The 19,500-nt window shown below is 40.8% G+C and overlaps 1 protein-coding gene across 4 annotated transcripts in view; it reads right to left on the bottom strand.

The window, feature by feature from the left end:
* The window catches only part of stau2 (staufen double-stranded RNA binding protein 2), a 315,345-nt gene that overhangs the window by 253,644 nt on the left and 42,201 nt on the right, over positions 1-19,500 (bottom strand). For all 4 annotated transcript variants that reach the window (XR_009809837.1, XM_061922079.1, XM_061922081.1 and 1 more), the window contains exon 3: positions 8,870-9,000. Coding sequence is in view for 3 of the 4 variants with exons in the window: in XM_061922079.1 (XP_061778063.1) it covers positions 8,870-9,000 (131 nt within the window). In the remaining variant the exon portion in view is untranslated. The remainder of the gene's footprint in view (positions 1-8,869; positions 9,001-19,500) is intronic.

The following is a 19,500-nucleotide window of genomic DNA, read 5'->3' as shown; positions in this document are numbered from 1 at the left end:
GGAAAAGTGTTCTGTGGTCTGACGAGTCCACATTTCAAATAGTTTTTGGAAATATTCAACATTGTGTCATCCAGACCAAAAGGGAAGAGAACCATCCAGACTGTTATCGACGCCAAGTTCAAAAGCCAGCATCTGTGATGGTATGGGGGTGCATTAGTGCCCAAGGCATGGGGAACTTACACATCTGTGAAGGCACCATTAATAGAACAACATATGCTGCCATCTAAGTGCCGTCTTTTTCCTGGACGCCCCTGCTTATTTAAGCAAGACAATGCCAAGTCACATTCATCACGTGTTACAACAGCGTGGCTTCATAAAAAAAGAGTGTGGGTACTTTCCTGGCCCGCCTGCAATCCAGACCTGTCTCCCATCGAAAATGTGTGGCGCATTATGAAGCGTAAAATACGACAGCGGAGACCCCGGACTGATGAACGACTGAATCTCTACATAAAAAAAGAATGGGAAAGAATTCCACTTTCAAAGCTTCAACAATTAGTTTCCTCAGTTCCCAAACGTTTATTGAGTGCTGTTAAAAGAAAGGGTGATGTAACACAGTGGTGAACATGCCCTTTCCCAACTACTTTGGCACGTGTTGCAGCCATGAAATTATGAGTTATTATTTGCAGAAAAAGAAATAAAGTTTATGAGTTTGAACATCAAATATCTTGTCTTTGTAGTGCATTCAATTTAATATGGGTTGAAAAGGATTTGTAAATCATTGTATTCCGTTTATATTTACATCTACCGGTAACACAATTTCCCAAATCATATGGAAACGGGGCTTGCACATCACCATGTTGCTGAACATGTTATAATTCTATGAGTGTTGGGTTTCAACAGCACAGGCTTGCATTTGCTCTTTAATAATGTCAGGATTCTGTGTATGTGCAGGCAGGTTTTAAAAATACATTTCTTAACATTTCTTATTTGGCAACTCTATCCAGCTAGCACCCTGGTTCTGTGGGAACCGATACATGGGCACTGGTCCCTGGCCGGATGTATGGAGAACCATGGGTGACTGAAAACAACGATGGAAGGCTCGTCTGAGGACGAACTACAGAGATACTGTAGCCACTTTGCGACCCGTTTACATTCATCCATGTTCTACCGCTTGTCCCTTTTAGGGTGGCGGGGGGCGCTGGAACCTATCTCAGCTGTATCCATCCCGTCAAAAATATACCTTCTCGCTGGCTACTAATAAATACTCAAGAACTACAACTTTTTGGGAACGTACTGACTGTAATCATCGAAATATAAATAACATCAACTTTGTGGCCTGGGAAGCAAATGCAGTCAAGGACAACTAAGCTAGCTAGATGATGCTACCTACGCTAACAAGCAAGCTTGTTTCAGCACCCCGATCGTCTCCCTGTCCTGCAACTCAGTGTGGCGTTTAGGCAAGATAAAAAGTGAGTACTTGCGGCTAAGGCGAGCACTCAACAAATTTTGTTTGGATCGTACTTCTTTGTTTTCATTAAAAAACATGCAACTGATATTTTGACCCAAAAATTAATGTTTAAAAAAGGCAGTTTTCTGCATTTTCGATAACATTTTACATGGTCGTATGCGTTGGGTGTGGGTGCACATGTGCATGTTGTCACAGGAACCCTGACTAAAATAATATACTTTATTAGCAATACAATCCATCCTAATCAAGCCACACAGTTTAGATATATCCTAATCAAGCCACACAGTTAAGATATTTAGGTAACAGAAGTGGGGGTAGTATATTGCTGTCAGGGTTCAAAAATGTTTGATCTGATATGTAAATGAAGCACATGTTATAATTGTTGAATTCCTGTCCTTTTGGGGGTTAAGGTTACAGAAAAACACCAAAAACATTGTAACAAATTTCTCAGAATCACAAGCTAAATTTATATTTTAAAAAAGCCTTCTTGCCACAACTTTTTTTTTTTAAATGCTGCTGCAAAATCAGGCATTTCGGGCTGCATCAATCACAAAAAAGCCTGCAAAATCCTGAAGGACTCTTTAGTTTGCAATGATGCATGTAATTAGAGAAAACAGACATACATTAAAGATGAAACAAATCTGTTTGTTTCTATAAGTTATTAGTATCAACATTTCAGCTCATTCTCATCAAATTTGGGTATCAATACTTTCATTCCAATACAAAGTAATTATCGTGACCTGGCTACTAATGTTCACAGTTTAAGTTTTCAGGATCATTAAAATGATAACATTTTTGATCACAATTGTAATCACACCAAAACATAGGATGGCGGTGAAACAAAATCAATATTTAAATTAGATCGTTTTATTATATACTCCAAATGTTTTAAAAAATTTAGTGCGAAACAAACAACAAAAAACAGTGTAATAATAAAAAAAAGGTTTATCTAAACATTGTAGTATCAACCATTAACCAATACTACAGCCGCAACATTAATGCTGCCACAACGACGACTCTTGCTGGCCAACTGCCCTCGGTAATGGCACCATTCCCAAATTATGTGGGCTCTATTGATAACCTCACTAACAACTTTATCGACGCCCTGCGCGAAACCATTGATATAGCACCGCTGAAGTTAAAAAGGGCTCCTAAAAGGCGTACCTATGGTTTACAGAAGAAACTAGAGCTCATAAATTATCATGTAGAAAGCTGTAACGCAAATGGCGCGCGACTAAACTTGAGGTTTTCCATCAAGCATGGAGTGATAGTTTAATAACTTATAAACACATGCTTGCCTTAGCTAAAGCTGAATATTATTCAAATCTTGTCCGCCTTAATAAAAACGATCCTAAATTTTTGTTTAGTACAGTAGCATCGCTAACCCAACAAGGGACTCCTCCCAGTAGCTCCACCCACTCGGCAGATGACTTCATGAATATCTTTAATAAAAAAATTGAACTCATTAGAAAGGAGCGCCCCCCGCGACCCCAAAAGGGAATAAGCGGTAGAAAATGGATGGATGGAAAGGAGATTAAAGACAATGCGTCCCAGCTACAACTGGGTTCTATTAACACAGATACGACTGTATATACGGCGGATAATGCCCTCCAAAATAGTCTCTATCTTTTTGATGAAATAACATTAGAAGAATTGTTAGAACGTGTAAATGGAATAAAACAAACAACATGTTTACTTGACCCACTTCCTGGGAAACTTATCAAGAAGCTTTTTGTATTATTAGGTCCATCAGTGCTAAATATTATAAACTAATCACTTCCCTGGGGCACTGTTCCCCTAGCATTCGAAAAAGTGGTTAATCATCCTCTCCTTAAAAGACCTAACCTCGATCCTGACCTCATAGTAAACTACCGACCGGTGTCTCACTTTCCCCTTTATTTCGAAAATCTTCGAAAAAATTGTTTCAGAACAGTTAAATGAACACTTAGCGTCTAACAATCTCTGTGAAACCTTTCAATCCGGTTTCAGGACAAATCACTCTACGGAGACAGCCCTCGCAAAAATGACTAATGGTCTATTCAATACCGTCGATCTAGGGCTGGGCGATATGGCCTTTTTTTAATATCTCGATATTTTTAGGCCATATCGCGATACACGATATATATTACGATATTTTGCCTTGGCCTTGAATGAACACTTGATGCATATAATCACAGCAGTATGATGATTATATGTGTATACATTAAAATATTCTTCTTCATACTGCATTCATATAAGCTACTTTTAAACTTTCATGCAGAGAGGGAAATCACAACGAAGTCAATTGACCAAAAGTGTATTTATTACAGTTATTAAGCAATGGCACAAACATTCAAGTCATTTCCAAAACATAAAGTGCAAGATTGTCAGAGACATTTTAAGTGTCAAATAAAAATGAGCTGCATAATAGGAAATCAAAGAGTATTCGTCCTACACTATGTGGTAGGTTACTACGGTTATGAAATTCTCTTCATTCTCTAGCGAGTGACTTTTCAAATGATGCTACATATTAGCAGTAATGCTACTTTTTTATAGCAACACTTTTGCCCCACACTTGACAAATTATGGTTGTCTGTTCGACATATTCCCACTTGAAGCCGAACCACCGCCAGACAATGGACCGCCTACTGTTTTTATTGGGAATTAAGTCTTCCTTCATCTGTTACCAGATGCGCACCTTCCTTCTCTCGTATTAACACTCGTACGGCTACGTTAGCAGCTAACGTAGCCCAGTCTACTACCTCTCTGCTGGGCGAGGGCATGTACGTATGTGACGTATGAAGTGACAGTATGTGACGTGTGTAAGTTTGTGCCCCTGCTTGCTTGTGAGAAGGAGAGACAGGAAAGACTGAGAAGAGCCTGAAGTGTAATGCCCGCAGCTAAACGCAACTGCGTGAGAACGTATACTCGAATATTAAGATATAGTAATTTTCTATATAGCACAGAGACAAACCCGCGATATATTGTATATATCCATATATCGCCCAGCCCTATGTCGATCACATTATTTTATTAGAGCGTATCAAAACACGAATTGGTTTAACTCTTATCTTACTGACAGGATGCAGTGCGTCTCCCATAATAATGTGACCTCGGACTATGTTAAAGTAACGTGTGGAGTTCCCCAGGGTTCGGTTCTTTGCCCTGCACTCTTCAGCATCTACATGCTGCCACTAAGTGACATCATACGCCACTGTTATGCTGATGACACCCAACTCTACATGCCCCTAAAGCTGACCAACACGCCAGATTGTAGTCAGCTGGAGGCGTGTCTTAATAAAATTAAACAATGGATGTCCGCTAACTTTTTGCAACTCAACGCCAAGAAAACCGAAATGCTGATTACCGGTCCTGCTCGACACCGACATCTATTTAATAATACCACTTTAACATTTGACAACCAAACAATTAAACAATGCGACTCGGTAAACAATCTGGGTATTATCTTCGACCCAAATCTTTCATGTAAGTCACACATTAAGAGTGTTACTAAAATGGCCTTCTTTCATCGCCGTAATATCGCTAAAATTCATTATCCATGCGTTTGTTACGTCTCGTAACAAACGCATTATTTTCAGGTCTACCTACAGTTGAGGTCAAAGTTATTCAACCCCCACACAATTTTGGTTTTTGAGCAAGTTGGACATTTATTCCGTATTTTGTTTATAGACATATCAAATAAAGATGCATTAAATAGACAAATGCAACTTGAATTACAACATTATATTTTGTAACTTACCAAACAGTGTCATTTCTCTTAATATCTCATTGACAAAATTATTCAACCCCTTGAAGATCATAACTCTTAAGAACAGAATTTGAATAAGGTATTTTCAATCAGGTGTTGAAAACACCTGTAGATGTGATTAGAACCATAACGAGCAACAAGTAAACTGATTGAAAAAGACTGTAACGCTCAGCTTCTTGTAGATGGTCAATGGTGTACTTGCAACAATGTGAAGTCCAGGGAGTGGTCAAAGAAGTCAAGAGAGGAGGTAATTTCTCTTCATAAGAAAGGATATGGATATAAGAAAATAGCAAAGACATTACACGTTCCAAGAGACACAGTTGGGAGCATAATTTGCAAGTTTAAAGCTAAAGGCACAGTGGAAACACTACCTGGGCATGGTAGAAAGAGGATGCTGTGTGCAACTGCTGTCCGGTATTTAAAGCGTACAGTGGTGAAAACCCCCCGGGTAACAGCTGAGGAACTACAACAGGACATTGCAGAGGGGGGAACGCAGGTTTCGTCCCAGACAATTAGGCGCGCACTACAAGATGAAGGCCTCCATGCCAGAACTCCCAGGCGCACCTCACTTCTGACTACCAGGAACAAGAAAAATAGACTCCAGTATGCCAAAAATCATCTGGACAAGCCCCAAAGGTTTTGGAAAACTGTTCTATGGAGTGATGAGACAAAACTTGAACTCTTTGGGCCTGTGATTCAACGTTATGTCTGGAGGAGAACAAATCAAGCTTACAAAGAGAACAACACCTGGCCTACTGTTAAGCATGGTGGGGGGGTCAATCAAGCTCTGGGGCTGTTTCTCTGTCTCAGGTACCGGGAATCTCCAGCACATTCAAAGCATTATGAATTATATTTCCTACCAGGATATATTAGCTGCAAATGTCATGCAGTCAGTGACGAAGCTGAGGCTTGGGAGACGTTGGACCTTCCAACAGGACAACGATCCCAAGCATACCTCCAAATCAACATCAGAGTGGTTGCAGAAGAAGGGCTGGAAGACTCTGGAGTGGCCTTCACGGTCGCCAGACCTAAATCCTATAGAAAACCTGTGGTGAGACTTGAAGAAGGCAGTTGCAGCACGCAAGCCCAAGAATATGAATGAACTGGAGGCCTTTGCCCAAGAGGAATGGGCTAAAATACCTGTAGATCGTTGCAAGAAGCTTGTGTCCGGTTATGTATCACGTTTGAAGGATGTAATTACTGCCAAAGGGTGTTCTACTAAGTACTAAAGATGCATGTAACTAGGGGGTTGAATAATTTTCGTCAATGAGATTAAGAAAAATTTCCTTTTTTGGTATTTTGTAAAATACAGTGTTACAATTTAAGTTGCATTTGTCTATTTGACACATCTTTATTTGATATGACTATAAACAAAATACGGAATAAATGTCCAACTTGCTAAAACACCAAAAATGTGTGGGGGTTGAATCATTTTGATCACAACTGTATGTCTAGCATTAAGATTACAGTTGATACAAAATGCGGCTGCTAGACTTTTGACAAGAACAAGAAAGTTTGATCATATTACACCTATACTGGCTCACCTGCACTGGCTTCCTGTGCACTTAAGATGTGACTTTTAGGTTTTACTACTTACGTATAAAATACTACACGGTCTAGCTCCAGCCTATCTTGCCGATTGTAGTACCATATGTCCCGGCAAGAAATCTGCGTTCAAAGGACTCAGGCTTATTAGTGATTCCCAGAGCCCCAAAAGAGGATGCGGGCTTAGGAGCGTTTTGTATTCCGGCTCCAGTACTCTGGAATGCCCTCCCGGTAACATTTCGAGATGCTACCTCAGTAGAAGCATTTAAGTCTCATCTTAAAACTTATTTGTATACTCTAGCCAAGGAGTGGGCATTAAGTAAATCGCGAGCTACCGGTCGATCGCGGAGGGCGTGTCAGTCGATCGCAAGCCAGGCATTAGGAAAATAGACATAAAAATGAACAATCATCAATCTTCACCAAGACTTCACTTTCGTCAGTTGTTTGACATTCTCGGCACCCGAGGATCTTGTGAGATGACGCTGGCTGCTGTGAGCTCAATATTTAGAAAAAGATCACTTACAGGACGGAGAGAAACACTTCTTATTTCAACAGACTCTTGGGCCGTACCTGCTGTCAAAACTCTAAAAACCGACTGCGCAGTTCCTGTCTTCACCATAAAAGACCTGCTTCATCCTGCCTGTGCCTAACAAAATAAGAGTCTCAGAAAGCTAGCGTGCACAAGCTAGCAAGCTACGGAGTTTGATGCCAATGTATTTCTCCCCTGCCCTCAGCGACCGCTCCCTCTCCCACATACTCACTGACGTCACTCACCTGCTGGCCAACATTAAAGGGCCACACACACATATGCTACTCTCATTACAAAGTGTTTAAAAAGGAGTATGCAAGTTGGACAAATAAGATGCCAAATCCAACCACTTTCATGTGGTATTGGACAGAACGGAGGGACTTTTTTTTCTCCTCCATTTGAAAATGCGGACGTTATCAGCACCACTGTCTGATTCCAATCAATGCAAATCATCAGAATCAGGTAATACACCAACTTATATTCTTGTCTTCATGAAAGAAAGAATCTATATGTGTTAAACATTCTTGTATTATCATTAAACACCAATTACTTGTTTACAAAAAATGTCCTTTCATAAATAAATAAATAAATACAAATTATAAATATGAATGATGTAGATCTCCTCGACTTGGTCTATTGAAAAGTAACTTGCTTGCAGAAAAAGTGTGAGCACACCTGCCTCTAGCCTTTAAAGACCCCCCTATTTAGACCAGTTGATCTGCCGTTCTTTTCTTTTTCTCCTCTGCCCCCGTCCCCCTTATGGGGGGGGGGGGGGGTCCGGTGCACTTAAGATGTGACTTTAAGGTTTTTTACTACTTACGTATAAAATACTACACGGTCTAGCTCCAGCCTATCTTGCCGATTGTAGTACCATATGTCCCGGCAAGAAATCTGCGTTCAAAGGACTCAGGCTGCCATGGATGAAGTACTGGCTGTCCAGAGTCGGGACCCAGAATGGACCGCTCGCCTGTATCAGTTGGGGACATATCTGCGCTGCTGATCCGCTTCCGCTCTGGGATGGTTTCCTGCTGGCTCCACGATGGACGGGACTCTCGCTACTATATTGGATCCACTATGTACTGGACTCTCACCATTATGTTGGATCCACTATGGACTGACTTTCACAATTTCATGTTAGACCCGCTCGACATCCATTGCTTTCGGTCTCCCTGATTGATTGATTGATTGACTATACTTGGTATTGTTACAGTTGATATTCGCCCACCCTTGTTTATATTCTAGAGCTCAGCTTGGCTGTGTTTTTTTTATCCTTCTAAAGTGAGTAGTGTAGCATGTTTTAGCTATTCCTCGTCCTCCAGTAGAATCAATACTTGTAAGAAACAGTTTTTTTTACTGCCATGGATGCCGGAGGATTAGTGATTTAGAAGCATATTTGCACTGTGGCGGGACGTTCGGCAATTATTGCATTATGGGCGCTTTTTTTTTCACTCGTCACTGTCAAACTTGTGGGACACAGAATGTGTCACATGAATTAACACGATATGACGATGGCAATAAACGCCAAAGTGATATAATTTATTTTGTATATTGTTCACATCGCCTTTGAATGCAAATCCCATTAGTGACAAACCAAAATTATTTGTAGCAGCTGATACATTGCTAACTCCAAACACCTCACCTTAGCGTGTGCAGGGCCTCTCTCATTGAGGAGCTTGTACTGAGGCTGGATCCTATTGAAACAGGCCAACTCATTCACCAAACACATTGGAGTTTTCTCTTTAGGGTTTGCCACGTTCTCCTCGGGCGAACCTGAAACCAAAATAAGGACAATGAATACTAAAATAAAGGGTAATCAGACTTGTTGGGGGAAAAACATAGACACAAAATAACTTCCTGAGAACTAGTGTTCTCTGCAGTGGACAATTGGGTTTTGCAGAACAGGGTTTTTCCCTGCCAAAATGTGACTCTGACACAAAAAACTCTGGTTTCACATAAAGGCATGAAATTTCCATTTGTGAAGTAAAGTGAAATATATATTTATATAGCGCTTTTTCTCTAGTGACTCAAAACGCTTTACATAGTGAAACCCAATATCTAAGTTACATTTTTAAACCAGTGTGGGTGGCACTGGGAGCAGGTGGGGTAAAGTGTCTTGCCCAAGGACATAACAGCAGTGACTAGGATGGCGAAGCAGGGATCGAACCTGGAAACACTTAAGTTGCTGGCACGGCCACTCTACCAACCGAACTATACCACCCTTGATGTCCTTGACGTTGGGGCTGGGCGAAATGGCCTTTTTTAAATATCTCGATATTTTTAGGCCATATCATGATACACAATATATATCACGATATATAGCCTTGAATTAACACTTGATACATACAATCACACCAGTATGATGATTATATGGTGTTTTATATGTTAATAAAACATTCTTGTTCATACTGCATTGATATATGCTCATGTTAAATGTTCATGCAGAGAGGGAAATCACAACTAAGTCAATTGACCAAAAGTGTATTTATTGAACAGTTATTAAGCAGTGGCACAAACATTCATCTCATTTCCAAAAGAGAAAGTGCAAGGACTGTCAGAGACTTTTTAAAACAAGCTATGACTGCACTTTTTGTGCATGATGTCACTAAGGCAGCGTTTCTCAAAGTGTGGGGCGCGCCCCCACTGGTGGAGAATAGAGACATGACAGGTGGGGCGCGAGGAACGGGAGGGAATTTCACTTAAAACATTTTTTTTTTTTAAATTATATTCTTAGATTTTTTTTTTACAACCCCATTTTCTATACAAACTGTAAATCACTTTGTGATTCTGTCTGTGTATATAAATGTATGTAAATTACTTATTTTTCCTGTGGGCTTTAAATTTCTAGGTAGGAGCGAAAGTTTGACAGACGCAACAGTAACCGATGGGGGCGGGGCTAAGCGGAACAAACTTTTGCGTGGATTGGGTAGCAGGCTAATGTGTGGACCACAATTACACAAAATGGATAAATTGGCTGCATATAGAGTTGCATACAGAATTGCTCAATGCAAAAAAGCACACAATTGCTGAGCAGGAGATTCTCCCCGCTGCAATAGACATGGTGTCAGTCATGCTTGACGAGACAAGCGCAGCAAAATTAAAAGCTGTCCCACTCAGGGGCGTCGCCAGACATATTTCACTGGGGCACGTGCCCCACTGTTGATCTGCAGTGCCCCAGTAAAAATTTCACCAGTAAAAAAAAACGCTTCAGAGTTTTAAGTCTACATAACATAGACAACAGCGCATATTCTACTTAGTATGGTAATTGATTGCTACTTGTATTCACTCCACGAAACAATGAGCACATGGCTACTTAATATGGTAATTTATTTACGTGGTGGATCGAGACTTCGGATGAGAGAGAGAGAGACAGGGGGGGGGGGGTGCGAATCACTGCGTGAGGTAGGTAACGTTAGCCAACAACAATTGTTAATTACATTATTTTGATTTTGATTTGACTCAAACTTTAACTCCAAGATGGAATTAAGAAAAGTTATTCGCCCGCAGCAGAGAAGCAGCAGCAGGAAAGAGAGATGTAAGTAAAGTCCTAGCTAGCTAGGCAACATCAAGGAATAACGTTAGCTAACTTAGCATCAACTGCTAAGTTAACTAACGTTATTCCATGTATCAAGACAAACATATTCATTTGCTGTATGAGCTGTCGGGGGAGTTTCCAATCAACATTATGTTTTAATGTTGGTTATTGTCTGCTGGTTTCTGCATCAATGATGATTTGAGTAAGCATGTGTGAGTTGAGTGCTTCTCAAATGGTTTATCTTCAGGAAGAAAAACATATTTCCATATCATCAAGTCGTGAGCCAAATTTTTAAAACATTCAAGTTTATTTCACAGAAAAATAGCACAGTAGACTTGTCTTGTTAATCGGTGTGACTTTGACTAAATAATCTTGTTTTGTCACCAGAAAAATGGCTACAGCTAAAGCATCTGGTTTTGTTTTCAGAAAAATAGCAACATTTCTGTATTTGTTTTCAGAAAGATGGCTGAAAATATCGGGGTTTTGTTGCCCCATTTGGATTTAAAAAAATATATATTTCCATGTCTGTCCTGAGTACTCCTCCAACTTGTTAGTCGGTTTGCCTTTTGCTAAAATACTCACTAATAGTCACTAGAAAAATGGCTAAAAATATCTGGTTTTGTTGCCACAATTTGATTTTTTTTTCCCTTAACTTTTTTTTTTCTATGCACACATCTGACTGCGACTCACTGAAAATGACACACAATCCACTTTTATGTCATGACCCACCAGTTGGGAACCACTGGTCAACTGTATAACAGTTACTGTAATATTTCCATGTCTGTCCAGAGCAGGGGTAGGGGAACCTAGAGCCATAGGTTCCCTATGGCTCTAGAGCCAGATGTGGCCCTTTTGATGACTGCATCTGCTCTCAAATACATCTGAGCTGACATTACTTAACACGATTAGTAATGAATAATTCCGCCAGTAATCAGTGTTAAAAATAACGTTTATCATATAAAACATTCTTATGCATTTTAATCCATCCATCCGTTTTCAACCGCACCTGTTCAATAAGTCACATCAATGGTAGGAAGTCCATCCATCTATTCTGTACCGCTTGTCCCTTTGGGTCGCGGGGGTTGCTGGAGCCTATCTCAGCTGCATTTGGGCAGAAGGTGGTGTACACCCTGGACAAGTCGCCACCTCATCACAAGGCCAACACAGATAGACAGACAACATTCACACTCACATTCACACACTAGGGCCATTTAGTGTTGCTAAAGAAGTATTTTATTTATTATTGTTTAGCTTCAGAATAAAAATGATATAAAATATGAGACTTATACTCTAAAAATGTAGGTCTTACTTAAAAAATGCATGCATTTAGTTGTATTCAGTGTTAAAACATATGATACGGCTCTCATGGTAATACAAAAAGGTTCCCGACCCTTGGTCCAGAGTGATTGACCACTTTGCAAAAATGAAAACGAGACGTTAGTTTACTTCTCAGAAAAAGATTCCCTGAACAGACACACAACAGTTGTTCATTTATTCTACTACTGTGGCTTTATTGTTTTGTGTATATTTTATAGTTTTGTGTATCTGAAATAGGATTAGCCACATTGCCATAATGGAAATTAAATAACATAAAAGAACCCAGAGATGTAGGGGTGCTTTATTTTTTGTTTTACTTTTGTAGATGTTAAATTCGTTAAAATTAGTTTAAATTTGTCTAAATTTGTTAAATTTGATGTTAAATTTTTGCTTTTACCAGTAGCAGTTTAGAAGTCTGGAGTAAAAAAGTGCACAAGTAGGTCAAATCCATCCATCCATCCATTTTCTACCGCTTATTCCCTTTCGGGGTCGCGGGGGGGCGCTGGCGCCTATCTCAGCTACAATCGGGCGGAAGGCGGGGCACACCCTGGACAAGTCGCCCACCTCATCGCAGGGCCAACACTCACATTCACACACTAGGGCCAATTTAGTGTTGCCAATCAACCTATCCCCGGTCAAATGCATTAGTTAATTTCAGGTGGTTAATCAAAGATCCATACAACATAATCTGATATGATTTCATAGTTTAAAGCCCTATTTATGTATTTTTTATGATAAATAAGTGCTAAAAATGTTTTTGCTTGCGCGCTTTGCACGCTCACATGAATTATTTGTGCTCCAGGTGTGCCCCAGTACATTATTAGGTCTAGTGACGCCCCTGGTCCCACTGTCAAACGACAGTTGCGAGACGTACATGCGACATTGCAAGTGATCTTGAGGAACAACTCGTAGACAAATTAAAATAATGTTGTTTTGCTTAACAAGTGGACGAAGCTACCTGACAACATACGTCCGCTTTGTGAATGGCGAGTCACTGTGCGAGGATTTGCTGTTTTGCAAATACATAAAAAAAGAGAGCCAGTGCTGATGAGCTGTTAAAGATAATGGACAGTTTCCTCAAGGAACACAACCTTAAATGGGAAAACTGTGTGGGCTTTTGCTTTGATGGCGCACAGACCATGGCAGGGTCAAGAAACGGGCTGCAGCCTCCAATAAAGAGGGTTGCGCCAAATGCGCATTGGACACACTGCGTCATTCACGGGGAAGCACTCGCGTCAAGGCAGCTCAGCCTCGAACTCAATGAAGTTTTAACAGATGTTGTGAGCGCGGTAAATTTTTATCAAAACACGAAAAAGTGGCACTTTTAGTTTATTTATTATTGAACTTGATGCAAGTTATTTGATTTATTATTGAACTTGATGCAAGTTATAACACTTTTATTTGATTTATTATTGAAGTTGATGCAAGTTATAGCACTTTTGTTTTATTTATTATTGAACTTGATGCAGGGGCTTTACGGTGGCAGAGGGGTTAGTGCGTCTGCCTCACAATACGAAGGTCCTGCAGTCCTGGGTTCAAATCCAGGCTCGGGATCTTTCTGTGTGGAGTTTGCATGTTCTCCCCGTGAATGCGTGGGTTCCCTCCGGGTACTCCGGCTTCCTCCCACTTCCAAAGACATGCACCTAGGGATAGGTTATAAATGATAAATGGGTTGTACTTGTGTAGCGCTTTTCTACCTTCAAGGTACTCAAAGCGCTTTGACACTACTTCCACATTTACCCATTCACACACACATTTACACACTGATGGAGGAAGCTGCCATGCAAGGCGCCAACCAGCACCCATCAGGAGCAAGGGTGAAGTGTCTTGCTCAGGACACAACGGACGTGACGAGGTTGGTACTAGGTGGGATTTGAACCAGGGACCCTCGGGTTGCGCACGGCCACTCTCCCACTGCGCCACGCCGTCCCTATGTTGATTGGCAACACTAAATTGGCCCTAGTGTGTGAATGTGAGTGTGAATGTTGTCTGTCTATCTGTGTTGGCCCTGCGATGAGGTGGCGACTTGTCCAGGGTGTACCCCGCCCTCCCCCCGATTGTAGCTGAGATAGGCGCCAGCGCCCCCCGCCACCCCGAAAGGGAATAAGCGGTAGAAAACGGATGGATAGAACGGACGGATGAACTTGATGCAAGTTATTTTATTTATTATTGAACTTGATGCAAGTTGTACCACAGCTGCACAGTTATTTTATTTATTATTGAACTTTATGTTATTTTATGTTATTGAGTTTGAATGTATACAACTTGATGTTACTTGATGTTCAATAAATTTGAAAATGTTAAGCTTGGCATTAGCGATGGGGGCAGGTGGGGCTTGAAAACTCCCCCTTGTCCAAAGTGGGGGATGACAAAAAAAGTTTTAGAACCACTGCACTAAGGTGACGTATCAAAACAACACTAAGTTACCCGTGCACTTTTTGTACAGAACACCACTACAATAATTTAAAACAAATAAAGTGCACTTTTGTGCATGATGTCACACAATATATTTCAATAAGTGTAAAAAAAAAATGAACTGCATAATAGGATATCAAATAGTGTTCGTCCTTTGCTATGTGGTAGGTTACTGCGAACATTATCTCCTTTTGTTGTTTACTAATTTTTTCATATGGTGTTGATCTGGAAATGTTTGTCTCTGCATTTTGATGGTGTGGGCGTGTGGCACCGAATGGAGATGTTGACATGCGGTGTACGCACTCTTCATTCTCTAGCAGGTGACTTTTCAAATGATGCTACATATTAGCAGTAATGCTACTTTTTGTAGCAACACTTTTGCCCCACACTTGACAAATTGCGGTTATCTGTTCGACATATTCCCACTTGAAGACAAACTACCGCCTGACGATGGACCACCTGCTGTTTTTCTTGGGAATTAATTGTTCCTTCATTGGTTACCAGATTCACACCTTCTTTCTCTCGTATTACCACTCGCTCCGCTAACATCACAGCTAACGTTACCCATGCTGCTACCTCTCTGCTCCGCGAGGGCGTATACATATGTGACGAATGACGTGACAGTATGTGACGTATGTAAGAAGGTGCGCTTCCTTTCTGTGAGAAGGAGACACAAGAAGTGGGAAGAGCCTGTAGTGTAATGCCCGCAGCTAAAAGCAACTGCGTGAGATTGTATACTCCTAGGGGTGTAATGGTACATGTATTTGTATTGAACATTTTCGGTACAGGCGTTTCGGTTCGGTTCGGACGTGTACCGAAGGACACGGATATATTAAGTAGCGCACTGCACGTTGTGTAAACAATGCACACCGAGGCATCATGAATTGATTTACGTGGACCCCGACTCAAACAAGTTGAAAAACTTATTCGGGTGTTACCATTTAGTGGTCAATTGTACGGAATATGTACTGTACTGTGCAATCTACTAATAAAAGTTTCAATCATTCAAAAAAAAAAACACCACACGGCATGCTAGCAACGACTGGGCTGAGTGTGTCGCGTCTCGCTCCTTCATGGCTAATTAACCTAAAATCTGCCGATAACACATTAAACCAATAAGTTAGCTGTTTGCACATATCTATTCGCCGATTCCTCTAAAAATGCCAAAAACCAGAGGAAATCAGACTGATCCGGAACCCGAACTGTCTATGTCCACTTTGCTTGAGTCCCATCGGGAATCTCTATCCAAAGATTTAAAAACTTCACTTGCAGCTCTAGAGAGCAAACTGGACGACGTACAAGCCACAGTGTCCGCAAACTCTGCCAAACTCCAAAATCTTGAGATTACGGCAAATGACCTGGAGAGCCGCGTGCAAACTCTGGAAACATCCATTACCGCACTAGCAGGCAAAAATACCAAGCTGGCAGCAAAAGTTTTAGACCTTGAGTCCCGCAGCCGCCGCAATAATATCCGTATAATTGGCTTACCTGAATCCATTGAGGGTCTACAACCTACTGTCTTCTTCTCCAACATGCTGGTGGAAGTCTTCAGCGATATCCTGGACTCCGCACCTGAATGCGAGCGTGCCCACAGGTCCCTCGCCCCCAAACCTCCAGCAGGCCAGCGACCGAGACCGGTTATCATCAAGCTCCTCAGGTTCCAGGAAAAGGATGCGATTATCCGGGAAGCCTGGTCCAAGAGAGGAAAGCTGAAATTCTGTGGTCACTCGATCTTGGTCTTTGAGGATTATCCACCCGAAGTTGTCGACCAGCGAAAGGAATACAGCGATGTCATGTCGAAGCTCTTCAAGCTAGGTCTCAGACCTGCCATTCGCTACCCGGCCAAACTTTCCATCATGGTGGGGAACGGCCAGAGATCCCTCTCCTTGGTCGATGAGGCGAAGGCATTCATCGCGACCTGGGCCACGAGCTCCAACTTGGGTGTAGAGACAGCTACTGAGGCGGCAAACGGCTAACGTGTCTTGCTACACGGTAAGGCTATTGTTAGCTAGCTGGCTAACACACCTTAACTTTCTCGGAGCAGAGTAACATTAACATTATACATCTCTCCTAACTGATCTACCAGCTCACGCCTTCACGTTGCACTTTAAAGACAATATGTTCAATCCCATGCGTTGATGTTCCTCATATTGTTCACAGTGTTGGTTGCTGTTTTTGTTTTTTCTGAAGTGACATCAGCGCAGGTTACACCTGGCTCTGATATCCACGTGACATTCTTGTTATTGTTTTGGTCTCGTATTGGCCGTAATTTCTTTTGACCCCGCGGGGTGGTGCTGATATGCCTTTGAGCTGGTCCAAAACCTGACTGCTAGTTGGGACCTCTTCTTTTGGTAGGAACTCTTACGTTTTCGTGGGACTCATATGTACATCGGGGTGACTATGCGTGAGATTTGGTGGGTTGTTGGCGGGTTGGGGGAGGTGCGGGAATGTTTATTTTCTCGGCATGTCATGTCATATTCATACATTGAAGGGGATTGATGCGATCCTATGCTTAATGGAAGCAGCATTTTCCAGTATGTATGGTACGAGTGTGTGTGAATGGGAGTGTCCATGTATGTGTGTTTACTATTTGAATGCCATCCCAGCAGGCAAACCTGACTACTTTCTTATATTATTTTATGGGTTTTGAAGACCTTGACACAGTTGGAGATTTACAGCACTGTATTGGTATTGAGAATAATATAAACTGCAATGTCTATGACCCTGAGCAAGTAAAGTCCTTATATGATCTTTATAATTACTCATTTTTACATTTGAATATTAGAAGCCTGAATAAACATCACAATGATTTAGTCTCTCTACTTTCCAACATGAGCTGTATGTTTAACTTTATTGCCTGTAGTTAATCGTGGCTCACTGATTCCTCATATATTGATCTGTTTGGACTGCATGGATACAATTTACATATAAAAAAAAAAAACCCAGTGGAAGAGGTGGAGGTGTGTGCCTCTATGTACGGAACAATCTTTATGCCAAAATATGCAACATTACCCTCGAAGATGATCTCTGTGAATCCTTGTTCATGGAGATCAACGACAAAGGGAAAAAGTTAATTGTTGGAGTACTCTATCGTCCTCCTGATTCACCTCTTGACACTTTTCTTTCCAAATTGGATGGACTATTACTCAGTCTAACTAAACTAAACAAAAACTGCATCCTTCTTGGAGACTTTAATATTGATATTTCTAAGGACGATGGAGTAAAACTGAACTTTATCAACACGTTACATTCCTCTTCCTTCTTCCCCACCATCAATAGTTTCACTCGAGTCAAAGATGCCTTAAAAACGATAATCGATAACGTTATTATTAACATCCGGAATACAAAGCTTGTGACAGGGGTAGTGCAATCCGATATCACAGACCACTTTCCCATAATACTATTCTTTGACTCTGGCAACACCAACCCCCCCCACTCCTAAAGGTAAAACCAAAATACTCAACAATACAACTCTTCAACACCTAAATAATAATCTGCTTGCCAGGCTATGGGACTCTGTTTTTAATTGCACCTGTCCCGATACTGCATACGAAAATCTAATTAAAATAATACAGGATGCTATTCAGGAAACAATCCCTGAAAAAACTATCAAAAATCATACCTCAGAAAAAAATCCCTGGATTACAAGGGGGATCTTAAAGTCTATCAGACAAAAGAATAAACTCTACAAATGTTATATTTCAAACCCTACCACTGTCAACAAAGAAAAATACACAAATTATAGAAATAAATTAACTCATATTATCAGGAAAAGTAAGCGCAACTATTATTCTGAACTATTACAAGCATCGCAGGTGGATTGTAGGAGAACATGGAACGTGTTGAATACTGTTCTCAACAGGGGATATAAGGACACTGTTGTTCCGGATACAGGGTCAAATAGGGCTGATCTTGCCAATAGTTTTAATACCTTTTTTGCTTCCATTGGGGAAAACCTATCAAGTAAAATAAGTCAACCTCCAGGGTACTCCTTTAAAGAATTTTTAACAGGCAGCTACCCTAATTCCTTTTTCATGCAGCCAACTGACATCAATGAGCTTTATACGATTATTATGGACCTAAAGTCATCACATACAGCTGGAGTGGATGGGATATGTAGTAAAATCCTGAAGGCCATAACAAATGTAATCACAAATCCTCTTTGTCGCTGTATAAACCTGTCACTTAGTACTGGTAGTGTACCCAAAATGTCCAAAGTGGCCAAAGTAATCCCAATTTTTAAATCAGGTGATAAAAATAATATGAACAATTATAGGCCAATTTCAATTTTACCAACATTTTCAAAAATATTTGAGAAAGTGGTCTATAACCGACTGAATGGCTTTCTAGAAAAACTAAATATCCTTGTCCCCTCCCAATATGGTTTTCGTAAAAAAAGCACCACCTGTACGGCTGTACTTAACCTCTTGGAAAAGGTCAATGACTGTATTGAAGAAGGAAAATGCGGTATTGGCATTTTTTTGGATCTGTCCAAGGCCTTTGACACAATAGACTCTGAGATCTTATTGTACAAGCTATATCACTATGGTGTCAGAGGGGAACCTCTCGATTTGTTCCGTTCTTACCTTTACGGAAGGCAACAATGTGTATTCGTCAATGATCACAACTCACCCTGTATGACCATAAATTATGGGGTTCCCCAGGGATCCATCCTGGGGCCTCTCCTTTTTATCCTATACATAAATGATTTCGTAAACTCCTCCGAGACTTTTCATAAAATAATTTTTGCTGATGATCCAAATTTGTTTACCTCACACTGGAGCCTACACGATCTTCAAGAAACTGTCAATTCAGAGCTTGTGAAAGTGGATTCCTGATTCAAATGCAATAAGCTCTTACTTAATGTAAATAAAACAAATTGTAATCTATTTCGTTCTAATAAATACCGGACAAATACTGAGAACTGCCATATACACATCAATGGGCAGGAAATACAGAGAGTATACTGTTGTGATCCGGCTTCCGGATCACACATCTCTAGCATG

This window comes from Nerophis ophidion, linkage group LG15 (genome assembly GCF_033978795.1).
Source record: "Nerophis ophidion isolate RoL-2023_Sa linkage group LG15, RoL_Noph_v1.0, whole genome shotgun sequence".
Taxonomy (NCBI): domain Eukaryota; kingdom Metazoa; phylum Chordata; class Actinopteri; order Syngnathiformes; family Syngnathidae; genus Nerophis; species Nerophis ophidion.
This window is presented reverse-complemented; position numbering and strand designations above follow the sequence as displayed.